This window comes from Excalfactoria chinensis, chromosome 1 (assembly GCF_039878825.1).
Source record: "Excalfactoria chinensis isolate bCotChi1 chromosome 1, bCotChi1.hap2, whole genome shotgun sequence".
In the NCBI taxonomy this organism is placed as follows: domain Eukaryota; kingdom Metazoa; phylum Chordata; class Aves; order Galliformes; family Phasianidae; genus Excalfactoria; species Excalfactoria chinensis.
In genome coordinates, this window is record NC_092825.1 from 128011237 (window position 1) to 128037544 (window position 26308).

A 26308-nucleotide genomic window follows, 5' to 3' on the forward strand; every position below is an offset into this window, starting at 1 on the left:
TGTTCTGGACCTCACGGTAACCGTAGGTTGTAAAGATGATCATGACTTGTCAGAGGCCTTGGCATTCAGCATGTCTAGGCATTGAGACACTTGAAGTTGTCTGGTATTATAAAATCACAGACTTTTTGAGGCTGGCAGGGCCGTCTGTGTTCGTCAGGCCCACCCCCTCTCCAGCAGGGCCACATGGAGCAGGATGCTTAGGGCTATGGTCAAGCAGCTTCTGGAGATCTCCAAGGAGGAGTCTGCACATCCTCACTAAGCGGCCTGTTATTCATGCATGTTTTGCAGCAACAGAAGAAGCTGATAGTGGAAGTTGTTGTTTGGAGTACTGGCATGGAGTTGTTGTTTGGAGTACTCCATGCCAGTACTCCGTTGATCACAAAACACAGAAGTGTTCACTGGTATTCAGAGGGAACCTCTTGTGTTCCAGCTTGTTCCCATCATCTCCTGTCTTGGCACTGGGCACCTCTGAAAGGAGCCTCGCTCTGTCCACTGTGCACCTTCCCTTCAGGTATTTATAGGCACTGATGATATTTTCCTGAGCCTCTTCTTCCCTAGGCTGAAAAGTTCCAGCTTTCCAAGCCTTTCCTCTTATGAGGGATACTCCAGTCCCTTTATCATCTTGATGGCTCTCTCCCCTATATAACCAGGTCTTTACTGAACACATTGCTCCAGGTGTGGCCTGGACTTGAATTGAGTTATGGTTATAACACCAAAAGGTATTGAGGTGCTTGGGTGCTGTGCTACTGCTAGACAGCCATGACAGTGGCTGCCTGCCTTACTTGGTGCCCTTTGGAAACTGTAGACTCATTTCCAGAGTTTCCTCAATGTGCAGCAGTTTGTCTTGTGGGTGGACAGTGAGTATCACCCAGTGACTATTTGCCCATGTATTTTTTAAGCCTCTTGGAGGCTACAGGAAATGATTTTGTATTCTCAAAGCCTAAATATTCATGACCCGCCCTGGCTTTCTCATCAGATATGGCCTTCTGGAGTTTGGCTGTTAGAACACCATGGCAGAAAACCCCACTCATGATGCAAAGCCTGTGGTTCAGATGCATGCCATCTCAAACCGTAACCACTGTTTCCATTCAGCATGTGTGAGAGGGAAGATCTCAAACTTGCCTAACTGAAGTACTATTTCAAGGAATGTATTTGATGCATAAGTGAATTCTTTGCAGTCCAGGTTTCCATCCTGAGTTTGAGTCACTTGGCAAGTTGCAGTGTTGCCAGTGAAGCTTTTGGCAGGGGAGGTATGATGGAAATAGATTCGTACTTCTTGGGAAATGATTGTTAGTGAAAGTCAGAGCATAAATATTTTCTGGCTGTTGTGTAGCAAAATGAAGATTTCTACCAGGAGAAGAACAGAATTAGAGGTCAAAATGCAAAAGTATTGAGCCCAGGGAGGAAAGACCTGTATGCATCTTGTGCTGCTGTGTCTGTGCATCTCAGCTTTATTTCAGGCAAAGTGTTGATAGGAGTGAGGTTTTCTTATATGTTTTCCTCTGACACTTTTCAGTTTGGTTTGATGGGCATGAAATTGATGGGTTAATGGTTGGACTAGATGATCTTAAAGGCTTTTTTAAGCTTAATAATTCGATGACTGAAAACATTTAGCTGTCAGGAAAAGAGATCTACCTTGCCTCAGGATTTTTAATGTTGCTTCATTATTGTGTCTTTTCCCTTTACGATGTATTGTGAGATCTGTCCTGTAATTTAGAATGTGGAGCAGTTCTCATGGAGAATAATGGTTTGTGGAGACTAGGAATGCAGTAGCTGGGCAGGAGAATTGATTTGGCAAAATGTAGTTGTCTATCTACTGAAAACTTGATGATATAAAGAGCCTGGCTGTGGCGTACTGGGTGTTTTGGCTTGTACTTAAGCAGAAATGAAGGGGTGGCAGGTCATTCTCCTGTTGCATCAGCTCTCTGCTGTTACAGGTGTATTTTCATTCATGCAACGAACAATACTTCATTGTAATTTGGCCTCTTGTGTTTTGTTTTTTCCCCTTTCTTGCATGTCAGGAGCAGCATCCTGCTTACCTTGAAACTTCAGGGTAGCTGGGGAGTAGGAACTATTTCTTCTGGCCTCAGTGTTTATCAGTCCAGGGGTTCATCGGCTTATTTTTTCTCCTTATATACTGTGGAAGTCCAAACCTTGCTTTCAAATGTCTTTGGAACATATTTGCAATACTTTCTCCAATTTATTTATTTTTTTCCCCTTTCATTAAAACATTAAGATGAATTAGATGAATTGCTCTCTTTAATTGAATTTCTTAGTAGGATACTTTTGTAGAGTGGCAACTGATTTGAATCCTTTTGGGGAAGATTTTGGACATAAGCATTTGTGCATGAGTGGCCTTCGAATGAGTAAGGTTGTACCAATGTGTTGTTATGAGCTAGGGGTTGCAGTACAGATACGCAGAATTTTTTCCTTCTGTTTGATTTGGAGCTTAACAAATTTACACAACCTGAGTTTGTCAGACTTACTTTGGAGTTGGAAATCTCATTAGAAGATAGAAAGAAACTGGTGAAGTAATCTGAGATCTCTTTTGAAATACTACTTTTATGGCTAGTAACACTTAACACAGCAGGTTGGATTGGAGGAGCCTTCTGAAGGTTGGAGCAAGACTAAGGCCAGAACTGGTATCCCATTGGGGTGAACTTTGAGACACACTCAGGCAGAAGGTCCCCTTATTTCTTGGAAGACATGTTACTGTGCCCAGCCAGCCTTGTGGGGAACCCTTCTTCATGTCCAGACAGAACCTCCCTAATGAAAGTTCTTCTTGCCAGCTTCAGAGTTCACTCTGACTTGTGTTGGAGGACCCTGAACCACACATCATAGGACAATACCTTGCCAATACCCAATGGGTGTAAATTATCTGTCCCTTAGACTGCTGCCTGGATTTTTGCTCCCATGCTCAGTTCTCTGTGTGTGATTGTGTTTTCTCTTAGGAAAATGCAAGTTAAACTTGCTAGTGTGAAAGTGAAGGGAGCAATAACTGTAGCAGTTCAAATGCAATTTTTAGAATTGTTGAATTTTTGATTGGGTTTCTTCGCTAATTTTTCTTTGTATTGTGATGGCTGGGCTTGTTCCCTGGGTAGTTTGGGTGTTCTGAAGTACACTGATATGTATCCATCCAGAAAATATATAAATAAAGATTCAATTTATACTGAATAGGTAGATCAAGCTGAAGTCATTCTGCCTCCTCTTCATAGTCTGTTAAGAAGATTTAATAGAATGAAAACCAAATCGTCTAAAGATCTAACTTTGGTGCTAAAACTAAAGTGTTTTGTTTGTTATTTCAGATAGCTGTGTACGTAACTTTGTTGGAAAGTCCTGCCTTTCACTGCCTGGATCCTTTTAACAGTGTGCCAAAGGTGAGTGATTCAAGCCTTGTTATTGTATCTAAAGATAAGGAGTTGACTGGATATATTGCTCGGCTGTGCTTTCATGTGGTGTGATGCCTGTAATTTTCTTTAAACTGCCGGATCATTCATATTTAGCAGATCTTTTTCTTTATGTGATCTGAGTCAAACCAGTTTTAGCACTTGCTTGAAAAAGAAAAAAAGATAGGATCAAGTTATTAGGTGCTAGCTACTGCTATAGCTGTTTTTTGGCTCCTACCTTCTGTTTGCTACTGACTACTTTGGCTTAGGACACTTGTCCTAGAGAAGATGTAGATGAAATGTATTGGTATGGAAGGTATGGAGGTGGTAGTAGTAATTTATTGACCTTGGCTTAGCAGTCTCAGTGTTATTCTTTGATTTCTAAAAACTAACTTATAATTTATTAGTAAAATGGAAGAAGGTTTGTATGCTTGTGGTGATTGGTTCTTTGTTTTATTTATTCATTTTTTGGAAGTGTAGATCAGAATTGCATTCAGTATATATAGAGTAACTTCCTGGGCTGTTTCTAAAGACTGAATTAACATTGTGGAGCTGATGGTTTCTATTTGGTGGCAGATCTGCCCATGTAGTTAGTATGTGTGCCCTGCTGTCTTTTCTTTTAGTAACTTTGTAATGAGATTTCATTTCATTAAAATGTTTAAAAAAAATAAAATAAAATAAGGGAAAAAGGCAGAACATCGGATGAACCTTCAGCATTGTACTGGCTACAGCACAGACGAGGGAACTTTACCTTACAAAATGCTTTCTTCAGAATGAAGTTATGATGGCTAATTATTGACATTTCATAGTTCTAAGATGGAAAGCAATGCATAAAGTCCTCGTGTGTCTTGATTTTGCTGTGAGTTCTGTTAAATGGTTGTTCAGTGAAGTGTTACCAGACATTAAACAAATTAAAGTCAATGAAATGGAGATTAATCAGTTAGAATTACGAGTGCAGTCCAGTCTTGAATTTATCACCTATGTTATTGGGAATGTATTTGGAAGTGATTGGGTTTCCTTCAAGGTAATAGAAAAGAGAATTCTGAAATTCTTTGAGATAGGTTGACTTCTGCTCTATGTTTTCAGGTTAATTTATATCTATCCACTACATTCAAAGATGCTTTTATAACTCTGGCCTTCCCAACAGATCAGAATGTGTAGCCTTGAACATTCTGTAATTACTTTTGAACAACAGTGAGAAATCTTCTGTAATAAATTTTAAGGGCAGACTGGTTGGTTTGTTGGCTGTTTTTTGGGGGGTTTAGGAAGCATGTAGGTAGCAGATAATGTAAAAGAAAATAAAAAATAAAGGCTCTTGAAATGGCCATTGATGTAAATAGAAGACAAATATGCAATCCCCCAAACAGCGATGATTCTTCTGACTAGGAACTTAATTGTAGGATAATGATTATAACTTTTCTACAGAAGTTTCTGCTCAAAATTCAGCTTGTTAACTGTCTTGTATTTGTTTCAAATGTGTAATGTAACACTACTGTCTTTCTCTTGGCCTCTCTCATCGTAGCTTAACTTAACTTAAGCTTCACTTAAATTTTCTATTAAAAAAATTAATAAAACAAAAGCCTCATCACTTTGCTTATAGAGAGAGGAATTTGGGGTCTGGGCTTTAGAGTGCTTTGAATTCAAACTGTTTCTGAATCAAAAATCTTTTTTCATTTACCCTTTAAAGTGAAAACTTAAAAAACCAAAAACAAACAGAAAACACCAGGAGCACCCAAAGTGAACATTTTTATTGCAGCTGAAGGCTTTATATAATTCCCAGACAATAGCTTGCTAAGACGAGAAGAGCAGCCTTTTCTGTCCTTGGAAATCTCACTAGCTTCCTCCATCCTTTTAAGTGTAGGTGTTGAGAATACTTGCTCTGTCCAGTCAGGCAATGCTTGATTTCAGTAAGAAAATTAAATTTCATTTCTTAATTAATATTTCATATCTGTCCTTTGTATGTACATGCATACACCACTGTGCATGTTTCTGATGGACTGCATTGGGTTTGGTAAAATTGATTCTGTAGAACATGGAGAACATTCTCATGCCTTTCCAAAAAGGAAACTAATGCATATGTATAGATTCAGTAAAGGCTGTATTTGAAATGCTTCACTGAATCAGCAGTGCAGCCCGGAAGGCAAATGGGATCCTGGGCTCCATCAGGAGAGGGGTGGTCAGCAGGGATAGGGAGGTGATTGTCCCTCTCTACTCTGCTCTTGTGAGGCCCCATCTGGAGTACTGTGTCCAGGTGTGGAGCCCTCAGTACAAAAAAGATATGGAGATTTTGGAAAGGGTCCAGAGGAGGGCCACGAAGATGATCAGGGGGCTGGAGCACCTCCCCTATGAGGACAGGCTGAGGGAGTTGGGTTTGTTCAGCCTGGAGAAGAGAAGGTTGCGGGGTGACCTCATTGCAGCCTTTCAATACCTGAAGGGAACTTACTCCCAGGAGGGGAGCAAACTCTTCGAAAGGGCTGATAATAGCAGAACTAGGGGAAATGGTTTTAAGTTAAAAGAGGGAAGATTTAGGTTGGATGTTAGGGGGAAGTTCTTTACTAGGAGAGTGGTTAGGTCCTGGAACAGGCTGCCCAGGGAGGTTGTGGATGCCCCGTCCTTGGAGGTGTTCAAGACCAGGTTGGACGGGGCTCTGGGCAACCTGATCTAGTAAAGGCGTATGTTTGGTGGCCCTGCTAGGCAGGGGGGTTGGAACTACATGATCCTTGAGGTCCCTTCCAACCCGGGTCATTCTGTGATTCTGTGATTCTGTGATCAGAACGTAGTAAATATTTTGCTCTTAGGAAAGCAGATGCAGTTGTTAAATATTCACAAATTACATTGAAAATATTCTTTGTATCTCACCAAACTGCAGGTAATGTTGAGCTCTTACAGGATTTGGTTGAATCTGAGAACTGTGGCATAACTTATATGTGTTAAACGGTCATCTTTTATCTAACTGCACATTAACTGCTTTCGGTTGTTTGTTTCTCTTTCTTTGTTTTTCAAGAAAAGAGAACAGTACGGAAAGGCACCTTTTTTTGTTGTTAAAACTTCCTGTCATTTCTGTAAGTTACATGAGCATGAAGCTAGAATATACAGTATTCTGTCAATTTGTTGCAGTCATTCAGTTGCTGCTGACTTGAAGCTATCCTCAAAAGCACTTAACTGTTATAAAATGTGACATTGTATTTAATCTTATTCTGTGATTTTGAAATTGTTACTCCTTCTCTTGCAGTTTCTTTGTAAAAAAAAAAAATGCACCTTGTATTTCACAACAAAATGTTTTGAGAAGTGGTCCCACTATTAATATATATGTACCTTCTAGTGGTAATGTTTAGATAATTTGTTTTGGGAAATATTCTTTACTAGTATAATTTTTGGGGGGAATAAGCTTACCTTCGTATGTCTTCCTGGAATGTACTATTTGGGTATGCAGGGATACATCTGTACGGAGAAGGTAGATAGTCTGAAGAAATTAGAGGTAAGCAGATGAAGCTCAGTTATCACAGTCTTTTTGTGTTCAGTAGATTTGCCAAACTGAGATCAGATGTCAGTGGTTACAGTATTAGAACATTGCATGGAGAGCCTCGTCTGCAGAGGTATTCAGACAGCTGCTGTGCAAGTGCATGTATGTTGCAAGCCAGGGGACTCACTGGTAGCTTCTGAAAGAGCAGTCGTCCTCGTTTAAAGAGGTAAAAGCACCACACTGATTTCAACCTGATGCAACTGTCTGCAATGCTGTATGAAAGTACTTGGTGTTTTTTGTCGCTCAGCATATTTGCAGTTAATGGATTTTTGAGGAGCTGAAAACCAGGGAGAATTGTTCCTATTCTTAAAGTACCATACGAGGTGGTTTCATGGGAAGTTTTTGTTCTGGCAGTAATTAGATGAATGAAAAGTAGGGACTGAACAGATTTCTACATTCCTTTCCCTAAGAAGAATAATCGTGTATTTATGTCAATTATCATAGGTGTGTAAAGTGTTGATTTTAAGCCTTTGAGTATAGCTTTTAATGTTTCTTATAATATTTATGGAAGTTCAGTACAGCTATCAATTTTATAGAACGCTGCCGATTATCTTGTGCAGGTGATACAATACTTTCTAAATGCTGGTCATGAATATTAGAGAAGAATGCTTTCCCTTCTGCTCTCATGTCCACATAACCAGTAGTATACCTCCCAAATAGTTTTATGATGATATGGTGCATAGTTGATTTTCACTGAATTAAATATTTTTTTTCCCAGCTTTTTCAGATTTTGACTAATTTGTTTCTTGTTGTAATCAAATTGTAATTCTTTACGTGAAAACATAAGCATGCTTTTCTTTACTAATAATATCAAAACAGATTAAGAATCATTTGTCTAACTTTTTGCCCCCTTTTTTCCTGACTCCTTCAGGTTCAACTTAGATTTGGTTTGTAGGTAGCAGCAGTAACTATTACAGCGCACAGACATTTGTGGCTCATTGCAACTGTGATCCATGTGATTTCTGTGCCACAGAGAACAGTACCCAGCTTTCATCAATATGTGTACGTTCAGCTCAGTGAAAACAGAAAGATGACAGCATTTTCCCTGGTGGAAGTTGTTTCGTGGTTTGGTAGTTTGTATGGACTTCAGCGGTGTTTTTATCCAACGTGTCAGTTTTCTGAGCCAAAAAAGGGCTTTGCCTACTGAAAAGGATCTAGTGTATTTCTTAACTCATGAGTATAGCTATGAATTAAACTGTGTTCTTAGTATGTATGAGTATATATGTATACGCATAAATAAGCTAAGGTTAAGCTTATGCCTCTTTGTTTATGAACCAATAACAAAATACTCAGTGACCACACCTTTTGATTGGTGCTGAATGGAATGCCATTGAACAAGTTCAACCCATATTTCCTGGGTTACTAAATGAACATATTCCTGCATTAAGCTGGTTTCAGTTAGAAGAGTGGAATATACGCTGCTTTTCTGAGGGACAGATGATGTGGTTTAGAATAGGATCTTGAGAATCCTTTGACAATAGTTCATGCGGTTAATCTGCTGTAATGGAAAAATATCCTGATATGCTGCAAACCTTTGTTAGGTAAGTGTTACATATGGAGGCATATATGCCGGAGAGTCAGCTGGAGAGCTTGGGATGCGTGGATGCAACCCCTGTGCCAGCACATTGCGCAGTGTGATAAGGCTGTATCAGCACAGGGACCGTTTAGTTATCCACTGCCCTCCTGGAGGAGGAAATAGATTAGCCAGGCAACCAAGGCTGACTTTACCAAGTGCTAGGTACCCTAACAGCTCTGTCCTGCCTCAGGAAGGAGCTGCTGTTATCTTCTGCTTGCAAACTTTTCCTGGAGATGCCATCCTGTCAGCTTTCTGAGGGATGCTGGGCTTGTTTCACAGTTCTGTACTTTGGGGGCTTGACTTAGGGCTTTACAGAATGAGGAGTGCAGGCCAGCGTTGGCATTGGTCCTGGTTATAAAATCAGTTGCAGAATTGCTTCTCTGTTTCATAATTGCTGGAAGACAATTCTTCTGTTTTGGAGGTTCTGAGGGGATTTTAAATGATTCAGTGTTTGTGTTACGATCAGGGTGTAAGTTAATAGAATGCAGCTAAAACTGTAATGCCTGTGTTTTCAATAGTGCTCTTAACATATTCCTTATAAAAATACATATCATTTGAATATTATATTAAATATATACATTACACTAAATGCATTATGATATTAAGCTCTTCTTGCTAAATGGCTCCTTTCGGTGAAGGATGAGACTGTATTTGCAATTCGTGATCTTTTGTGTGTTGAAGAGGCATTCTTGGTAACTACTAAAAATGGTAGATTTTACAAAACAATATTTAAAAATCACTGTCATAAGTTTGCTAAGGAATTCTGTTTCTGATAACTTGCTTAATTAATCTTGGATTACAACTACTATTGGCACTGTGGTGACAAAGCCTGAACTGTGCTAAGCAGAGAGGACTGAGGAAAATGAGCTTGTCCTGTCATGTATTTTAAGCCTGTAGTAATATGAGGCATAGAATTCCACACATAGAGAAGTAAACCTTTTAAATTTGTTTTTTCTCTCCCTGACCTTAAGTTTGTGAGTCTATTTTTGACATTGTAGCTCCTTACAGTCTCTTGGATTTTACATTCCTTTCCTTTGTGCTCTTTCACTCCACAGCCTTTTGTTTCAGGGATCCCCTACAGCTCTGGTTTTATCCTTCCTTTATTTGGAGGCTGTTTTCTCAGTCAGCTGTTCTTAATTGTTCCCCATAATAGAGCCTGTGTTCAACTACCTGTTCTCCTACCCTTTTCTTTTCCTCTCATGTCTTTTACTCTGTCCTGCTCTTGCTTTTGGACACAACAGCTGCATGCTTGGTCCTCCCAGCAGGCCTGCTGCTGCTGTCTTTATGACTCGCACACTGTCTTTATGACTCTGCTGGTGCCCATGGCTGCAGGAAGTGATGTCAGATTCTTCACCTGAAGCAACTGGTAGCTGGGGGATCTGCATTTTCCCAAGAGGCTAATTTGGAATTCTCTATCTTGCACCAGAATCATTAATTTTATTGTCTGATGTTGCTTAGAACGTCCCCTGATGAGCTGGGTTGTTTCATACCATTTGTTCTCAAGTTAGCAGGTACCATCCCAAAAAATGCTGCTGAGGTGTGGGTTAGACAGTCTTTAAATTTGATTCCTGTAATTTGTCTTTCAGGATTAAACAGGTAGAGCAAGTATTGGATTTAATCTCCCTGAAGACTTTTGAACAGCATTTAATACCAGCTCTGAATTTAGATAAGATTTGGAAAGATCTGTTCCATCATGGCTGGAGGGAGTGCTGCGTTATAATGATAAAGATGGGGCATGTTGTAGGGTACAGCATATATCTTGAAACAAAAAATTGTGTAAGATTTACTCAGGTGTTTTCACTAGAATAAGTATTTTGTTAATACTTATGTGTGTGTATATGTGTATTATATACATATTTATGTAACTTACATATATTTATAAACTTTTTTTTTTTTTTAAACACCTTTGTAAGCAGGGTTTTGACAGTAGTGCTCCTTAGTCCTTGGACCTTACCATCAGTGGAATAACAGCAGCTTATGTTCCCAAACACTGATTTATACTCCAGGCACTCTTTGGATACATAGTTATTCTGAGATACGTTCTGAAACTTAGGGAAATCTCCAGAGCTGTAAGTTGTACCCTTCTCCTATGTATTACCTTCACCACATGGCCAAAATGGAAGGGGGGGTCACATACATGTGGTGGGCTTATGTTTGCTTGTGTGAGGAACAGCTGCTGCTATTCTTAGAGCAGGGGGAGAAAGTGGAAGCAGTGCTGTTAGTGGGTTGCTGCAACCTGCTGTTGGGCTGTGGTTTAGGAGAAGCAGAGGAAGTGATGGCATGAAGCAGGCTACAGACCAGATTCTGGCCTGTGAGTGCTGGCTGGGCATCTCTGCCTTCTGAGTCTTGTTGCTTATTCTGTCCAGTCCTTAAAAAATAAGAGTAAAAACACAGATGGCAACATTTGATGCAATGCATAGGACTGCTTACCTTTGTGGAACTAAAACTTGCTTTCAGGGTCGAGAGTTTTTGAACCTAAATGTATTACAGAGTGGAGAAGCAGGAACATGCTGTCAATTAACAATTCAGTGTTAATTTTCAACAAGGAGCACAAGAACAAATAAACTAAAAATGCTTGGTATTAGTCATCTGAAGCATTTACAGGCTCTGGGACACAGGAAAAGGTAACTTATTTTCCCGTTTGTCCTGAAATTCACCAAGAAATGTGGTGGATGCCTTGTCCCTGGAGACTTCCAAGGCAAGGCCGGATCAGGCCCTGGGCAACCTGGTCAGGCTGTGCATGTCCCTGTTCATTGCAGGGGAGCTGAAACAGATGACATGTAAAGGTCCTTTCCAACTAAGGATTCTAGACGGACAGCAGATATTTGTGTCTTTTCTCCGCACACCTTTCTGTTCCATCACCTTGAGATAATTTGTGAATAAACTTCATACATATAATAGAGTGTTGGGTTTTTTTTTGTAAACTAGAGGATTATTTCTTGCCATTCCTTTCAGCCACTTATTCACAGTTCTAGTGTTAACATATTAATTTTCTTGAAAAGCTGTGGCCCAGTGCAAATTTGATAACACTCCTGGCTTCTCTATAAGGTCTTAGATAGGTAATGAATAAATTGTCTACTTTTTTTTCCCTAGTATTCCTTAAAACTGAGCTGTGGTGTTTTGTTCTTGAATTTTTAATACTAGCAATATTGAAGTACTATTAGAGGCTGTGAAACACTAAGTATTTTGTGTAGCTCCCAGCTTAGACTGTATGTGGATTGTATGTCACTTCTACTGAAACTTGGTACCAATGTAAATTTGTATTCATCTAGAAGGACTAAAGCTTGTAGCTAAGCTTCCAAATTTCAGACCTGTGTGATTTTTGAACTTGTTTTTCTTTTATTTAATTTTGATTTGAGTACAGCTGCTAATTCCCACAGTCTCTCTTCATGTTTGGGAATTATTTGGCTCTACTATTTCTCTTTCACTCTTGTTGTTGCATTTTAATGTTATCTAGTGGGAAGAAGAAAACCTGTCCATGAGTGAGGAGGATAGAACATCCCATCAGTGTGAAAGTACTTAACATTTTTAGATGAAAGGGAATGTGCTGTAGCAGCCAAAGCCAAATGTTTAATTTTGAACTGATTTGCTTATTGTGGACAGATTTTGTTCAGAAAAGTGGGCTGTGGAGAAATTTCTGGCAGAAGATAAAACAATAGAAGGATTTAGGGAAGAGGTCACTTTTGTTGAAGCACTGTTGTTGAGAGTAGTCTGCTTTCTGTTAGTTTTGGGTAACAGTTTCTATGGGAAAAGTCAGATTTACTTTCAGAAGCGTATTTTCTGGAGCAGCAGCTCAAGTGCAGTGGAAAATCATGTAAGGGCTAACAGCCATGCAATGACTTCCTCGCTTACCCTTATCTGGGTAAGCAGCATTAGAGCAGCTGAACTGCAAGGTAAGAGTTCAGAATAAAGTGCATCTCCTGAGTGTGCTTATGGAAATCTGTGTTTTGTGGAGTGTGTTTTTGCAGAAACACTTAGAAAAAATAAAATCCTTGTTGTTTTCTGTCCTATTCTGTGAACGGTGTTTCTTTTTGGTGTTAGACACGTACCCTTCCCCTTAGGGGAATTAACAGAGACTTCCTGCCGTAGTCATGCGGTTGAGCATTCACAATTACTACTTTTTTTTCTGAAAGGCACTCACTCAAGCTGGAGAAAGATACGTAAGAAATACTGTGTTAAAAGAAATGAATGCCACCAACATTCCAGTCCAAGAGCATAGTCTTGACTTAAATGTAAATGATTTTGAAGATCTTTAGGATAGATTGGCTTGAAGCCTGTTTTATTGGGAAAGGTGAAGCTTTAGAGGGTTTAATCTGTGTTTGTGTTTTGAGGATGTTAAGAGGGAATCTCAGTTTGAGAGAGTTCAGGTAAACTTCTGCATGACATTTTGTCCTAAGAGATTTTTAAATAGAGAAACATTGGTTCCCCCTCGCCTCTTATGCACATGCTTCTTTCAGGGTAGGGTATAAATCCTGCTCCTTGTGACCTAGTAAATAATAATCCATAAGTGTAAGAATGTATTTGGTATTCGAAATAACAGCAAATTGGAAAGTTTATAGGAACAGAATCCGAACGGGGCATTTAAGTGCGTAGGTCTCTGTGAACTAGAATGTTAAAGCAGTTTTTATTATATGTATTTTGCAGAATTTCCTACTGACACGCAGTAAATTAAATCTGTAATGTGATGGATAAATTGCTGAGAAGTGTCAAGTGAACGTTGCCTAGAAATAAACAGTGCCCTCTTTTTCTTTTCCTTGAGCAGCCTTGATTGGTGGGGATAAATGCATTTTTGGGCATGAAGAAGCATCTCTTCCTCTTTGTAGTTTAAAAAAAATATATAAAAAAGAATATATGATTTTTCTGTTGGGGAACAGAAGGTCAACAGTTCAATTTTATTTTCAGCACTTTATAGACAGTTTAAAGTGAAATCCCTGGAAAAGTAGGTAGCAGTGTTTCAAGGGATTAGCTGTAAAGTGTAGCAATCTACCGTGATTCTGAGCTTTGTCCTTCTGTGTAAGATCAAGGTTACACTTCTTACGTTTGAGGGCTGTTCTTTGCTTATACGGTGCGTAAATGAACCAGCACTTCTAATGAAATATAATTCAGACACACTGCTGAATGTTTGAGCTGGGGAAGGAGAAGATACTATGAAAACAGATTATGCAAACACTTTTCGAATCCTTCATGAAATTCAAGAAGGCCTCCTTTATAAAATTTCATGATGCTCACCATGCCACGAATGGCTGACTTTTAGTTTCAAGGCAAGAAGGACGGCTAAAGTGAATGTGAGACTGTCAATGAATGAGTAGCAGTAGGCTTGCTTTGTTATTACGCAGAGCATGTTTCGTCCATCTATTATGTAGATAATGCTACCTTGATGTCAGCTTAGGGTGTTTGTTTCTCTGTGATTTTGTGTGTTGGTCTCTCGTCACTCTGCTTAAGCCTGTTGTTCAGTGTAAAGTCTAGTCTGCTGGAAAGAAAGAGGAGTCCCTCAGCATTTTATGTCCTTTAGACAGTTGCCAGTATTGTTAATCTTTGCCCTGATTTCCAAATGCATTAAAAAAACAGGTAAATACAAGTTTCTGAAGGAAAAAAGAGGAGAAATACAAAAATTCCAAGCTGAAATATGTTTGCTGCTTCTTGTTTGGTCTGGGGTTTGCTTGTTTTAAATCCCTGACGATTGTCCTTGGGCAATTTCTTAATAGTAACCCCATGTGTTGGAGAATGCTTCAGACCAATTTTTATCACAAACCCTTTGCACTTTCTGTTCCAGCTTAGCTAAGACTTGTAAGAATGCTTTCTCTGTAACTTTTATTATTTTATTATTGTATTATTTTATTATAAGCTGAAGTAAATTATAAGGCTCTGAAATACTGCTGCTAAATTTTAACATGCATTAATGTAACATCAGCTTGTTCCTGCAGAGTATCAGCTTTTTATCCTTTGAAATTATAAATTTAAATCATCTGTCAGAAGCTAAAAATGAACATTGCCTTCTTGATAATAGGCATGCTGTTCCAGAAAGGGTATAGAAATATCTTTCTTTATAGGTAAGACATCAAAAGATTTTTAAAAACTTTACTCATCTGTTTAAGGAAGTTCTTATGTAAATAAGAAAGACAGTGTGTTTGTAAGCGTTATCACATAGGTTATGCATTGCATCTTGAAATGCCTCAGACCAGGACATTTTGGGTCATAACAGTACCACTAATTGGAGAAGAAAAAAAATGTGACATTTGTGAAGATGGTATGAAGGTTACAGCGTGAAACTGAGTGAACATCATGTACAATTAGGGCATTATTGCATATAATAATAAGAGGCTAGAATTCAAGCATGTGTTCATTGTTGCTTTAGCAGCCTGTCTTGTAAGGTTACGGAGGATTATTTTATCATTACAGAGGATGTCTAGCTTTAATCTGCTGCTTTTTCAAATAAATGGTAGCCATGTTATTCTTATCTAATAATACATTCTGGAGACTAACTGTTGTAGAAGTACTGTTTCCTTTTCTTGTTGACATCAACTTTTGACACCATGTTCCTCAAACTGCAAAGCAGAGTTAGTTTGAGAAGTGGGCAGCCGTGGCCTTGAGGTGGCTGTGGTCTACAAGGCAAGGCATGAATGAGTGAGTGAACCCCATCAGTATCCACCGTGCTCCTCATTGGCCTTTCAGCCAACCCAGCAAACATTGGGTAATGACTTGGTGCTTGTGTTGGGGACCTGGAGGGCTGGAACCCAGCACAATGGTGGCTGAATGCATCAGAGGTATTGTTAGGGCCATGTGCTTACATGATGCATGCTTTGACATTAGAACTGCTCTCTTTCCCAAATAGTGGGCTCACATATTAAGAGATGACTCAAATCTATTCCCACTAACTTCACGTGAGCAGGTTAATTTATGGAATAGCCTTCATGAAAGTGTTGGGTGGGATGCTTTTCACAAATACATTTTAATTCAAGTTTTTATATGAATCTATGTATGCGAGTTGTTAGTTTTGGGTAGTTTTGGCTTTTTGAATATTTTTTTTTTAATGGTAAAAAAAGCTATATTGACTCCTTTGCAGGAAGGAACATTTTTGTATGTTTTTAGTTTGTATTCTTCTTTAGTCCTTTGCACGTTTTGTTTTTTTTTTTACAAAGACTCCTAAGCCACATATAAGGCAGAAAACAAGCTTAACTTTTGTGCTCTATTGAACCTAAGCAGAAATTCGTTACCACCAAACTAGTCTTGAGGTTTCCTGTTTGTAGTTTGGAACTCAAGATGCAAGATACTACAGCATAGCTGCAGTTGTAGTAGAGATTGAAATACTAGATATATTATAAAGCAGAGATAATCAAACAAAAGTTAAAAAGCTGTTAAAGGCATCCGTTTGGAGAAACAAAAAAGCAGAACCTCACAGCATTGTGTCATTAAACATTAGAAGATGATGAAAAAGTGTTTGAGATGTGTGGGGGCAAGCTTCTTGATAGCATCAACATAATGTTACATAGCTGGTGTAGTTTTAAGTTACTGGTTGATTAACTCTTCACTGGTTTTGAAGTTGCATAGCTTACTCCTGTTTTAGTAAGAACTGTCATTAAGGAAGAAATAAAAAGTACACATCATGCCTTTAGAGTTGACCAGAAGCGGACCTTTTAATGTGCTCAGGCCAAAGAATCTCAAATGTAATTAACCAGTCCATCAGGTTGTATCACTCTCCCTCAAATATTTATCTGTAATTACTCTGTTTGTTTTCGAAGTGACTCAAGAGGAAACTAAGTACTATTGTACCTGAGAGCAAATGCCTTAGAACCAGCTAGAAGGATTCCCGTTCTCTGCTGAACTTTCCTGGGAGGTTGATCCTTGGATCTGCCACTCAGCTGGTGGTTAATTCATTCCTCTTGGATGTCGACTTTGATTTAGGTCTGTGCATCTACCAAGAGCTGAAATTAAATATATATATATATAAATATATATATATAATTATATATATATATATATATATATAACCAACTACTCATCCATAATCTGTTAGCAGGCTGTGTCTGTTGTTTTTAGTTCTGTTTTTTTTGTGTGGGGTTTTTTTGGGGGGGAGGGGGAAAGGGGGAAGATGGAAAGTTCTTTGTCTCTCCTTTATTGTTCTAGAGTTAGAGTTAGGCTGACTGCTTAGCAGGGTTACCAAGGACATTCCATTTACACTTTCAGATTAGTGGCACAGCTGTAATTCTCCAAAACTTCCTTATAGCTTCAAATTTTGCTCAGAGTTAATACTGAAAACTGTAAAAGCTTTGTGGGCAATTCTGCTACTATCTTACGGTGCATTTGGAGATTAAGTGTTTAATTATACTCGTTATTTTTACTACACTACTTAATGACAGCACAGAAAATAGTTGTCACTGTAAGATAATCCCGTAGTACAGAAGTAGATATTGAATGTTTTTTTCTTACAGGAAACTTAATTTTGTGTTTCATACATATTCTACTGGTAATGTTTAATTTATGCCAGACATACTTTAATAGTGTTTTATAGTTCTTAATTAGCTTCTTTTGATACTTCAGTTTGCGTTTCCTGACTTGTACTTGTCTCTATCAGGTTTTTCTTTAAAAAAAAAAGCAAAAAAGAATCAGAGGGAGGAGGAAATGCAGCAATTCTCTAGTGCTCTATGCTGCTTTTTTTTGTTTTAATTTTAAACAGGATATCCTTTTAACCATGTACTGCTTCTTTCGTCAGTGCAAAGTTGTGAGAGTAGTTTAGGAAATGTAATAAAACATTCTTTCATAGTTGATAACTTATTTACATTTCTGTTCACACTTATTCCTCACAGTTTCCATGCGTCACTGTGTTCAGCTTTTGAAAAGTGACCTCCTTAATATTAATGTCAGCTTCTATTGTTTGTGACTAGCTACAATTTGCACACGAAATTAGATATAGCACCTTGTGATTACTCACTTCTAGCTCAGAAGTCACTGCATCCTAATGAGAAGTCATTTTGAAGTACTCCAAATTAATTGCCACACTTGGTATTAAAAGTCAGCAATTTTACGATGTCTAAATATGTGTTTTAGTTCTAATGCCAGTACAGTGTACAATGTTGAGTGTGTGTGTGAATATGCATGTCTTCTATTCTCACTGTGAAGCCCCCTTAAATTTTGGATGTATTTTTTGTTCTCATATACTGTATGTTCAGATAGTCTTCAAGGAACACTATACCTGGTTCCCAGTGAGATGTGTGTGCATATGTATGGATGTGAGAGATATATGTATGTATATGAGATTATTTATGTACATATATTTACTATAGATATTATTTGCGGTTATATGGTATTAATTTCATTAAGTACGTAGATCCATAAGCATTCAGAAGTCTTCTGTTTCTCAGTCACTGATTTAAAAACATGAAAAAAGATCTTTGGAGGGAAGGCTCAGCTTGAACACTCTCCTTTTGATAAATAGAATGCATCCATCAGTTTTAAATCTCCAGTTGTGTCTGTTGTTCAATGCTCAGTGTCAGTTCTTGAATTTAAAGCTTAACATTGAAGGTTGCTGAGCTGAGTTCTATCCGAGTGTCAGAACTGAATCTTTATCATGATTTCTGTTCTATCCTGTTGCAGGTTTTTCTATGTAGGTATCTATTTGACACCTTAAAATTGCATAGCCAGACAATGAATCTTTGATCACTACAGTTATTTAGTTGCTACTTCCTTTAAAGGTGGAGGTGGGAGGAGTATCTGTATTATAATTTTTGGTGTAGTGACCTCTTTCCAAATAAATGTGTCCCCTGAGATCGATTGACACACAATTTTGCCATATTACAGTGTTGAACTGCAGAAGGAGTTAGAAAAGGTGACCTTTATGTGATCCACCATCATTTTTCTGAGCTCCAGCAAAGAGCTGTTGCAATGGAGCCTGGAAGGGCTTTTACCACTTTCAAGGAAGGGCTGCTGTGTGCTATAAATTAAGCAAATTTGTTTATTCTTTTTAAAGAGATTTTCGTTTCTACATGTCAAAACTATTCTTCCAAGTGCATCTAAAAATAACAGTAAAAACAATTAAAAATAGACAGCCATGTACAAACAGCAATTAAAACATCTGTAAGTGAAAAGAAGCTGTCAGACCTGAAGCAGAAGCCCGGCTAGCATAGTCTTCATCAATAGAAAAGTTTCAGACCTTCAAGTGCATTTCAGATGAAGGGATCTATTATTTCATTAACCACAGGATTCATTGATCCCATTCACTCACTACGAAAATGGCCCCGATGGAGAAAGACTATTTATTTTTGTTTCCCACAGCTGTGTTGCTGTTGAAATCCAAACGCCTCCTGTTTGCTGTAGCCTGTGAAAGGTAAAGTAAGGGGGCAGCAGGTAGTAGGGCCTTCAGCAGCCCAGGCTCGAAGCTCAGTTTAATTTTTGAAGTTCCGTGTTAGGAGGAGAGATTATTTGGCCCTCAGATCTTAGAGGAGGCTCTTCTTTGTCATTAGCTGTCTTTTTGTTCTTCCAAGAGAATAAACTAAATACTGTATAGTAATTACATCTTATGTACATCAGTGACACTTAAAAGCCTCCATATCAATTAAGTTATTACCTTTCTTTCAGTGTGTCTTAGGAATGCATCCAATTCCAGAAATCAGTTATGTGCACTGTCACCTCCTATTAATAGAATTTTTGCTTGTTCCCTTGGTGAGGGATTAAACTTCAGGCATTACTGTCACTCATTTTTTCAGCAACGTTTCATTTTGCAAAATAAATGGTGAACAGGGAGAGCAAGTACTTTGCTTAGAGTCTTCAAAGCTCAGCGTTGTCTCCTCTGTGCACTGTCTGCTTTAAGCTCATCCTTGGCACGGCCCTGAGCCTTATTCCTGCAGGCAAGTGGAGTTGATGCTTTGCCACCTGTTGGGACAGGGCATTCAGCTGATGGCACATGGAGCTGGTTGTCAACTCAGAGGAGAAGCTCCCATATCAGACAGCATGCAGAAGGGGTCTGTACTTATGGAAGAAGTGTGTTCTTCCTTCCTGGAAGGAAACAATTCTGATGAGATTTGGTGATCTCAATAGAAAATGAGAAAAACTGGATAGTTTTATATAGTAAGTACTATCAACTAAGCAAGTAATTGATTGTGTATGCAAAATCACTACCAGGTTTACAAGTTTTTGGGAGCAAATAAAGTTTTCTCTACATTTAAGCATACATAAATATTCTGAAATATTGCTTGCATTGTTTTGTTGTAGAGTTAACTAATATCCCTCACCTGTTTGAGCAACCCTTCAGTGCAGTCTCTTTGTAACTGACTCCACTGAACTGTTGTTTACTGCCTTCCTAGCCTGGCACAATTTCCATTTTCTCTCCCTAAAGGGTGTATTTGTGTTAGAACATTTGTGCAGCATGGGCTTGTGGAGTAGTGCAGCTCCTGCTGTGAAGGTATGGCTTGTCTCCTAAGAGAGCCATCGCTGGATGGAGGAGCAAAGTGGCTGAAACATGTGAGCTCAATCCAGTTCTTTCACACAGGTGTTCCTAGTATTGGTGCAGTTTTTCTGGAAAATGATTTAAAAAAAAAAAAATGTGTATTTCAGGAAAGAAAGTTTTGGTAACTGTTGTTTTATGCATGAATGAGAAATTCATTCTCAGTAAGTCATTTTTTTTTTCCATCTCCTTTCTTGTTTTTCCTCCCCGAGGCCAAAAGCTGCTTTTACTTCTAGCTAAATAACTCTTTCAGAATAGATTTCTACCTAAAGACATTTTCTGTGACATTTATGCTTGAAGTCTTGTCTTCATTTAAAGATCTGCAGCACTTTTAGAATCCCAAGGCATTGTGCTGCTATTGTTTTCACTTTTGAGTTATTTTATCTTTGGTTTTATCTGCTGGTGGTTTTTCTGGTGAAGCACAGTGCAGATGTTACCTCTTAAGTTAACTGCTGCCTCCGTGATCCTTAGATACAGAAGGTAGTAGAAAGATGCCCTAGAACTTCCATAGCAATACTGATAACATTAACAAAACTGCCATCACAGTGGAGTTGCTTGAGGTCACTGCAATAAAACCACTCATCATTGTAGTGCAGTACTTAATGTTGACTTTTCTCCTGCAGAGCCATGCTTTCAGTTTTGTTTTCACCTTCTCCTTACTTATCTTTTAACTTCTAGCTATAACCTCCAGGAGAAAATACCAGGTTGGATGTTATGAACTAAACTAAAGCTTGCCTGGTGGCACTCACATTTCAGACTGTAAGCCTGAACTGTATGTATGTTTCCATCCAGTTGGAAGCATTGCCATTTACCACTCAGTTTTTTTTATATCATTAGAGGTAGTCTGCTACAATCTCCTAAAGACCTCAACTGGTAGACAAGCTTGGCTTTAACTTTTATAGTCTGTTTGTGATTTGTGACTGATTAGTTATGGTATTTTTGCATATATAATACTGGTAGAACAAATCAGCTTACTGGCACTGCTAGCAGTGAAGGCAATGCTTGCAGAAGAGCAGCTGAAAGTATGGATATATCCTAAAGCTTGAATAGTTTTTTTCAGAGCTTTTCCTTGGTGCTTTTCAAAGTATGGGATACCCTCATATCTGATATTAGGAGGTTTGATCTTTCACTGTTAGGACTTCTTTCTTTATGAGGAGAAACGTGTTACAAGCTTCTGCTCTCTTAGCAGAAATGGGTTTTCTTCATACAAAAGAGTCGTGTTAACATAGAGTCTGCAGTAACTGCAGTGTTTTGGACTGTGCAGTCTAAAAGCAGTATACTGAGGAATTTTCACAGTCTGAGTGCATGTCAAATTTATATGGAATGCTTGAATGCTTCGGAAGATTGTAATGGTTTTGATTCCTTATGTTTTCTGCAGATCTAGTTATGTCATTGCTTCTAATCCTTTGTTTTCTGCTGTGTGGCAGAAACATTTCAAAACTTAATTCTGCAGCCCCCCTCCTGGAGAACAAATGTGTCCTTATTCACATACAAGGAAGTGTTAGCTCTGCAAATGTCATTTGTATTGTCCTTCATGGAGCCACTTGAATGAAGTAACTATAAGGGAATAATTTGAAGAAGTTCAATCTTGATCTCTCACATTAAAATAAAAAATTCCTCTGTACGTATCTATACAGCTTTAAGTAGGCTTTTTTACTAGGTTTAACTGCAGATGGATGGTATGTTTTAACTCTTTACAAAAAGGAGTGCTGCAAAACCTTTTTAGAATTGGAGACTACATTTAGTGACACAGTTACCCAACTGATAGTGTCCTATTTCTTCATGCTCTCCGTATCCCCAGGAATAACATGAATTGACCACTTTACAATTGCTGGCATAAAATGAACCGATCTAAATTGAAGAGAGATTATATTGACAACACCGGCATCCAGAACGTGCTTGTTTGCGATCTCCCCCTGGCTACATCAGCATATCGATTTGTAGGCTATCTGCCCATTTCATGTGAGTCAGAAAGCAGGGTGGTTTATTGGAGATTGCATCCAAAGCCTGGGCTCTCCTATGTCTTTGTCAGTGTCAGACAGGATCGCTGTTTTAGGGGGAGGAATTTTTTTAAAGGTATAATGACTTTTCTTGTAATACCAATTCTACCTGCATATATCGCAGGCGTTTTGAACTGTCAGAGTTCTTACTCTTCTTTGTTGCTCAAAACATCACAACTTTCTGAATTCATCTTGGGGCTGTCAGCCTTGTATGCCTGTATTCAAATTGAGTTTTCAACTACTTTATGTTCCTCTGCATTTTCTCGTTGGAAGTGGAGAAAGTGTGTGTGCTTACAGATTGCAGATGGAACCCTTTCTGAATGAAGTGATGTGTATAACTTGCATGCTGAACGGAATAATTTCTGAATGAGGTAACGGTGTTTAAAATCTCTCTTATGGCACTCTGGGTCCCTCTGGCCCCAAGGCTGTGGCCAGACAGCTTCTAGAGATCACAAGGGAAGAGACTCCACAGCCTGTGGCATCCTCTGCAATGCTTTGTCACCTGCACCATGCAGAAGTGCTGAACAGATCCGGCTCCCTCAGCTGAGGTAGTCCAGGCCTTTCATCGATTCAGTTGCACTTCCAGAGACACCATCTCTGGAGGTGTTTAACAGACACGTAGACGTGACACTCGGTAGATCAGGTTGATTGTTAAACTTGATAATCTTGAAGGTCTTTTTCCTACATGTGATTCTATGATTCTAATGTAGAGGATAAAATTAACTGTTTTGTTTGGCATTATAATCTAGTAGAATGTCAGTGGTACTGACATTGCTTGCTGTTGTACTTACTGGCTGTCATGGAGCTACATTTTTTTCTGGTACTTACCTGATGTGTAGAAAAATGTGGAGGCATGCGGTTGTCTTCATGCAACTGACAGATAACTTCTGCAAAGTTAGCTTGTGCTAAAAGGATAAGTGAAAAGGATTGCTAGGTCTTCACTCTGGAGAAGTAATAGTGAAGCGAAGAAATTGAGGAAGACCCTGGAGAATGCAATGGGTATTATTTCCACCCAACACAGGACTGCGGTAGGCTAGTCTTGTCCTGGCAGCAAAGTCAAAGCAAATGCTTCTTGTAAAACTGCTTGTGTGCTTCCCTTACAATACAGAAAACTTGTTAGTAATTCGTCTATATGAGTGTAAGTATAGGACTGATGTATTAAATATCGTAACCAGGATGGAAGGAAATAAAGCTTTCATTTTTTCTTTCTCAGATCAGAGCTTTGAGTGCTAACTTTGGTGTTGTTGTATAATGCTATATGCAAAACCTAAATGGGTTTTATAACTTCCACTGTGTTGATGTATATCTGAATAATATTTCATATACATTCACAGGCAATCTTATGACTAGTCTTTATTATCAAGATGTTTTCATGCGTCAGTGGCAGAAAAAGCAAGAAAGGTCACCATGACTTTCCTTCTTTTTAAAGGAGGAATACCATTCTGAGATTTGTTTTCTCTCCAGCACTTCCCCATTTTTCCCTTCCCCTTTCTTGCATATTTTAGAACTGCTTGAAAAATCTGAGCGAGACTTACATGATATAATTGATTGGTGTGTTTTAATGTTTTGTTGCAGAAGGACTCCATGAAAGATGACAGAAGAAGTTATTGTTATTGCAAAGTGGGATTACACTGCACAGCAGGACCAAGAACTTGACATCAAGAAAAATGAGCGTCTTTGGCTATTAGACGATTCCAAGACATGGTGGAGGGTAAGAAACGCAGCCAACAAAACGGGATATGTGCCATCAAATTATGTGGAGCGAAAAAACAGCTTGAAGAAAGGTTCTCTGGTTAAAAATCTTAAAGACACGTTGGGTAAGTCCTTTACTGTTTTTGAAGTCTCATACAGTTGATGTGCTTCAGATTGAGAATGCATGCAAATACTTCTTTTTGTGATTTTCTTTCAGTGATGTGTTGGACTGAGAGAGGGGAGGAGGGAGAGAGTTTGGGTAGGGGAGAACGGTGTGGTGTGTAACCTGTTTTTCTTACATCAGGTAACTGGAGAATAAGGTTTTACTTTTGTTCCAGTTTGTCAGAGTTTATGTATTTTCAGTGGCTGAAGATCAGTGTTTTCACTGAGTTAGGAACTGCTGAGTCTTCTCCTCTCATGCCAGATCCTCTCAGAAATACGAGGGTGTTAAATGGGTTGTTCAGCATTGCTATCATAGCAAAGCTTCGTCACTTCATAAATGGGGTTATGTGGTGTGGCTTTGTGCAGTGTCAAGGGGTTGTGCTTCTGTTGTCTGATGATTCTTCTGCTTACAGGCTTAGTGTGTGCTCTGTTTTTTCATTAGCATTTATTTTTTTTTACAAGCCTATCGTCAAGTAACGTAACTTTGAAGAACTTAAAGTGAAATTGGAAGAAGTATAATTGGAATTCAGATTAAATGAGGGTGTTTGTTGTTGTTATTTTTGCAATAGATTTAGTTATTATTGAAAAATAAAGGGCTTTACATATGGTTGATTAAGGCTAAACTTAGTGATAAATAGCGAGTTTGCTTATGGAGGCCCAAAAAACTGCTAGTTGGTGCTTTTGGATGTAGTGAACAAAACAATGTGCGTGGAGGTGTTTTGGAGTGTTTTTACTTCTGTCTGGGTATTTTCCTATGCTTTGCAAACTCTTATACAGGGAAAACTCATTCTGCTTTAGTTTTCTGTAGAAAATGCCAACTCGAGGAAATCAGAATTTGGGATTGCACTTGTTAGAAAACAAAGAAGTTCCTTTAGAAATGTTGTGGCCATTGCTCATGTAGTTGTGTTTCAGGTGTTCAGCGCGAGTGTTGTGTCTAACAGATCTCTTTGTCTCTTTTTCATTACTATGACCCCCATTGCTGAGCTGCAATAAAGAACATTGAAGTTGAGGATAGCGGAATGAGTGGCAGTCAAACAAGGTTATAACCAAATGTAAAGGGCTAAACTTTAAAATAAAGGGCCTTTCTGCAGTTTTTCTTGGAATGGGAATGCCAGAAAATGTAGTTATGCCCCTTCAGGGATCTGTATGAAGAATAAGTTCCAAAATAAATTAACTAGTTAAGATCAAAACCCAAATTGTAATTTTAAGCTCCTTTATATAGAATTTGTTTATATATATGTGTGTGTGTGTACACAGTTTAAAATTACTTTATGAATAAATTGCGTTTCTGTTGCGATAATGCATCAAGTGTTCGTGTAAAATGTGGCAAGTAATTACCTGATCTGAATAAACAAACTTTTATTTACATCCAACAGAAATACAGTGAAGGAACTGGTATCTTCACATATGTTCAAGGTTAACTCTCTGACCCTTACAAAAGCTGTGACCAAAAAACCACATGAGGAAAGTTTAGTGGTTTTACATATGGACCTTCCCTCTTGTTGCATCTTTCAGACTTTGGCCCACTGCATGTAGCTCTGAAGGACAATAACTGCAGTCTGTCAGTTTTCCCGTATATCTTCTAATTTTATCTGTGTATATTTCTGTTAAGGCAGGAAGTACCATGTGACAAAACCCAGGTTTCTTTTTTGGAGTGACCACATGTAGCTGCTAAGTGTTCAAGCATCTCTTGTGCTCATTTGCACTCCTGCTTCCTGTGATGATAAGAAGCTGTCTAAGCCATAGATAGCCTGAAGATCAGCTCGAGTTAGATGTGACACCCTCTCAAATGCATGTTTTTTCTGTTTATGGTTTCAGTAATGTGAACTGCTCAGTGTGGTGACACTGAAGCTCACCCTGTGTACCAGACCTATGTACAATTTTTTCTTTGCCTGTCCTGAGTTAGGAGTTCCTCTGCGTAACTTTGTCGTTAAGCCTTGCGTGTCTTGCTATGTAGTAATTTCCCATTCAGAACATGGAGAGGGCATGTCCTAATTTGGAGGATGCTTTGTGCAGAGTGAGCAGCAAAAATGTGATTGTATTTATTTATTTGATACCCATATTCTCATTATAAAAATACAAAAATTCTTCTAAGATCACAAAGAAATTAAAAGCTTGCTAACCCAGCAAAGATGGGAATTGGTGGTCATGAGTGTTAGCTCTTACACCTCTAATTTGAAGCTATCACCACAATAGTAGTGGGGGGAGGTGGGGAGAAGAAAGAGTTACTTAGTCAGGTACTAATTGTAACTCTTATGGAATCACCAGAGAGCTGCTTTGTGCGGCAAGGGTAATTGGCTTTAAAGAGAGTGACCACAGAGTTGTCTGGATCCATCTTTGGTACTGCAGCACTCCAGCAAGCTGTTGATCCTATGGAGATCTGCTTCTCCCTATCTCTTATTTAATTGATACCATAGCTATTTAATTAATGGTCTCTATAGTTCGCTGTTGAAGATGCAGCAGTTGAATAGTTCTTAATCCATGTAATGTGTCTTTTAATGAAAGCTTATGGTACCAGTTAATACAGTGGCG

General features: G+C 38.6%; 1 protein-coding gene across 3 annotated transcripts in view; it reads left to right on the forward strand.

Moving 5' to 3' along the window:
- NCK2 (NCK adaptor protein 2) overlaps positions 1-26308 on the forward strand; it is a 132130-nt gene that overhangs the window by 80465 nt on the left and 25357 nt on the right. For all 3 annotated transcript variants that reach the window (XM_072326637.1, XM_072326638.1, XM_072326636.1), the window contains exons 2-3: positions 3306-3377; positions 23498-23739. In XM_072326637.1, the coding sequence (XP_072182738.1) occupies positions 23514-23739 (226 nt within the window). In that variant the 5' untranslated portion in view covers positions 3306-3377; positions 23498-23513. The remainder of the gene's footprint in view (positions 1-3305; positions 3378-23497; positions 23740-26308) is intronic.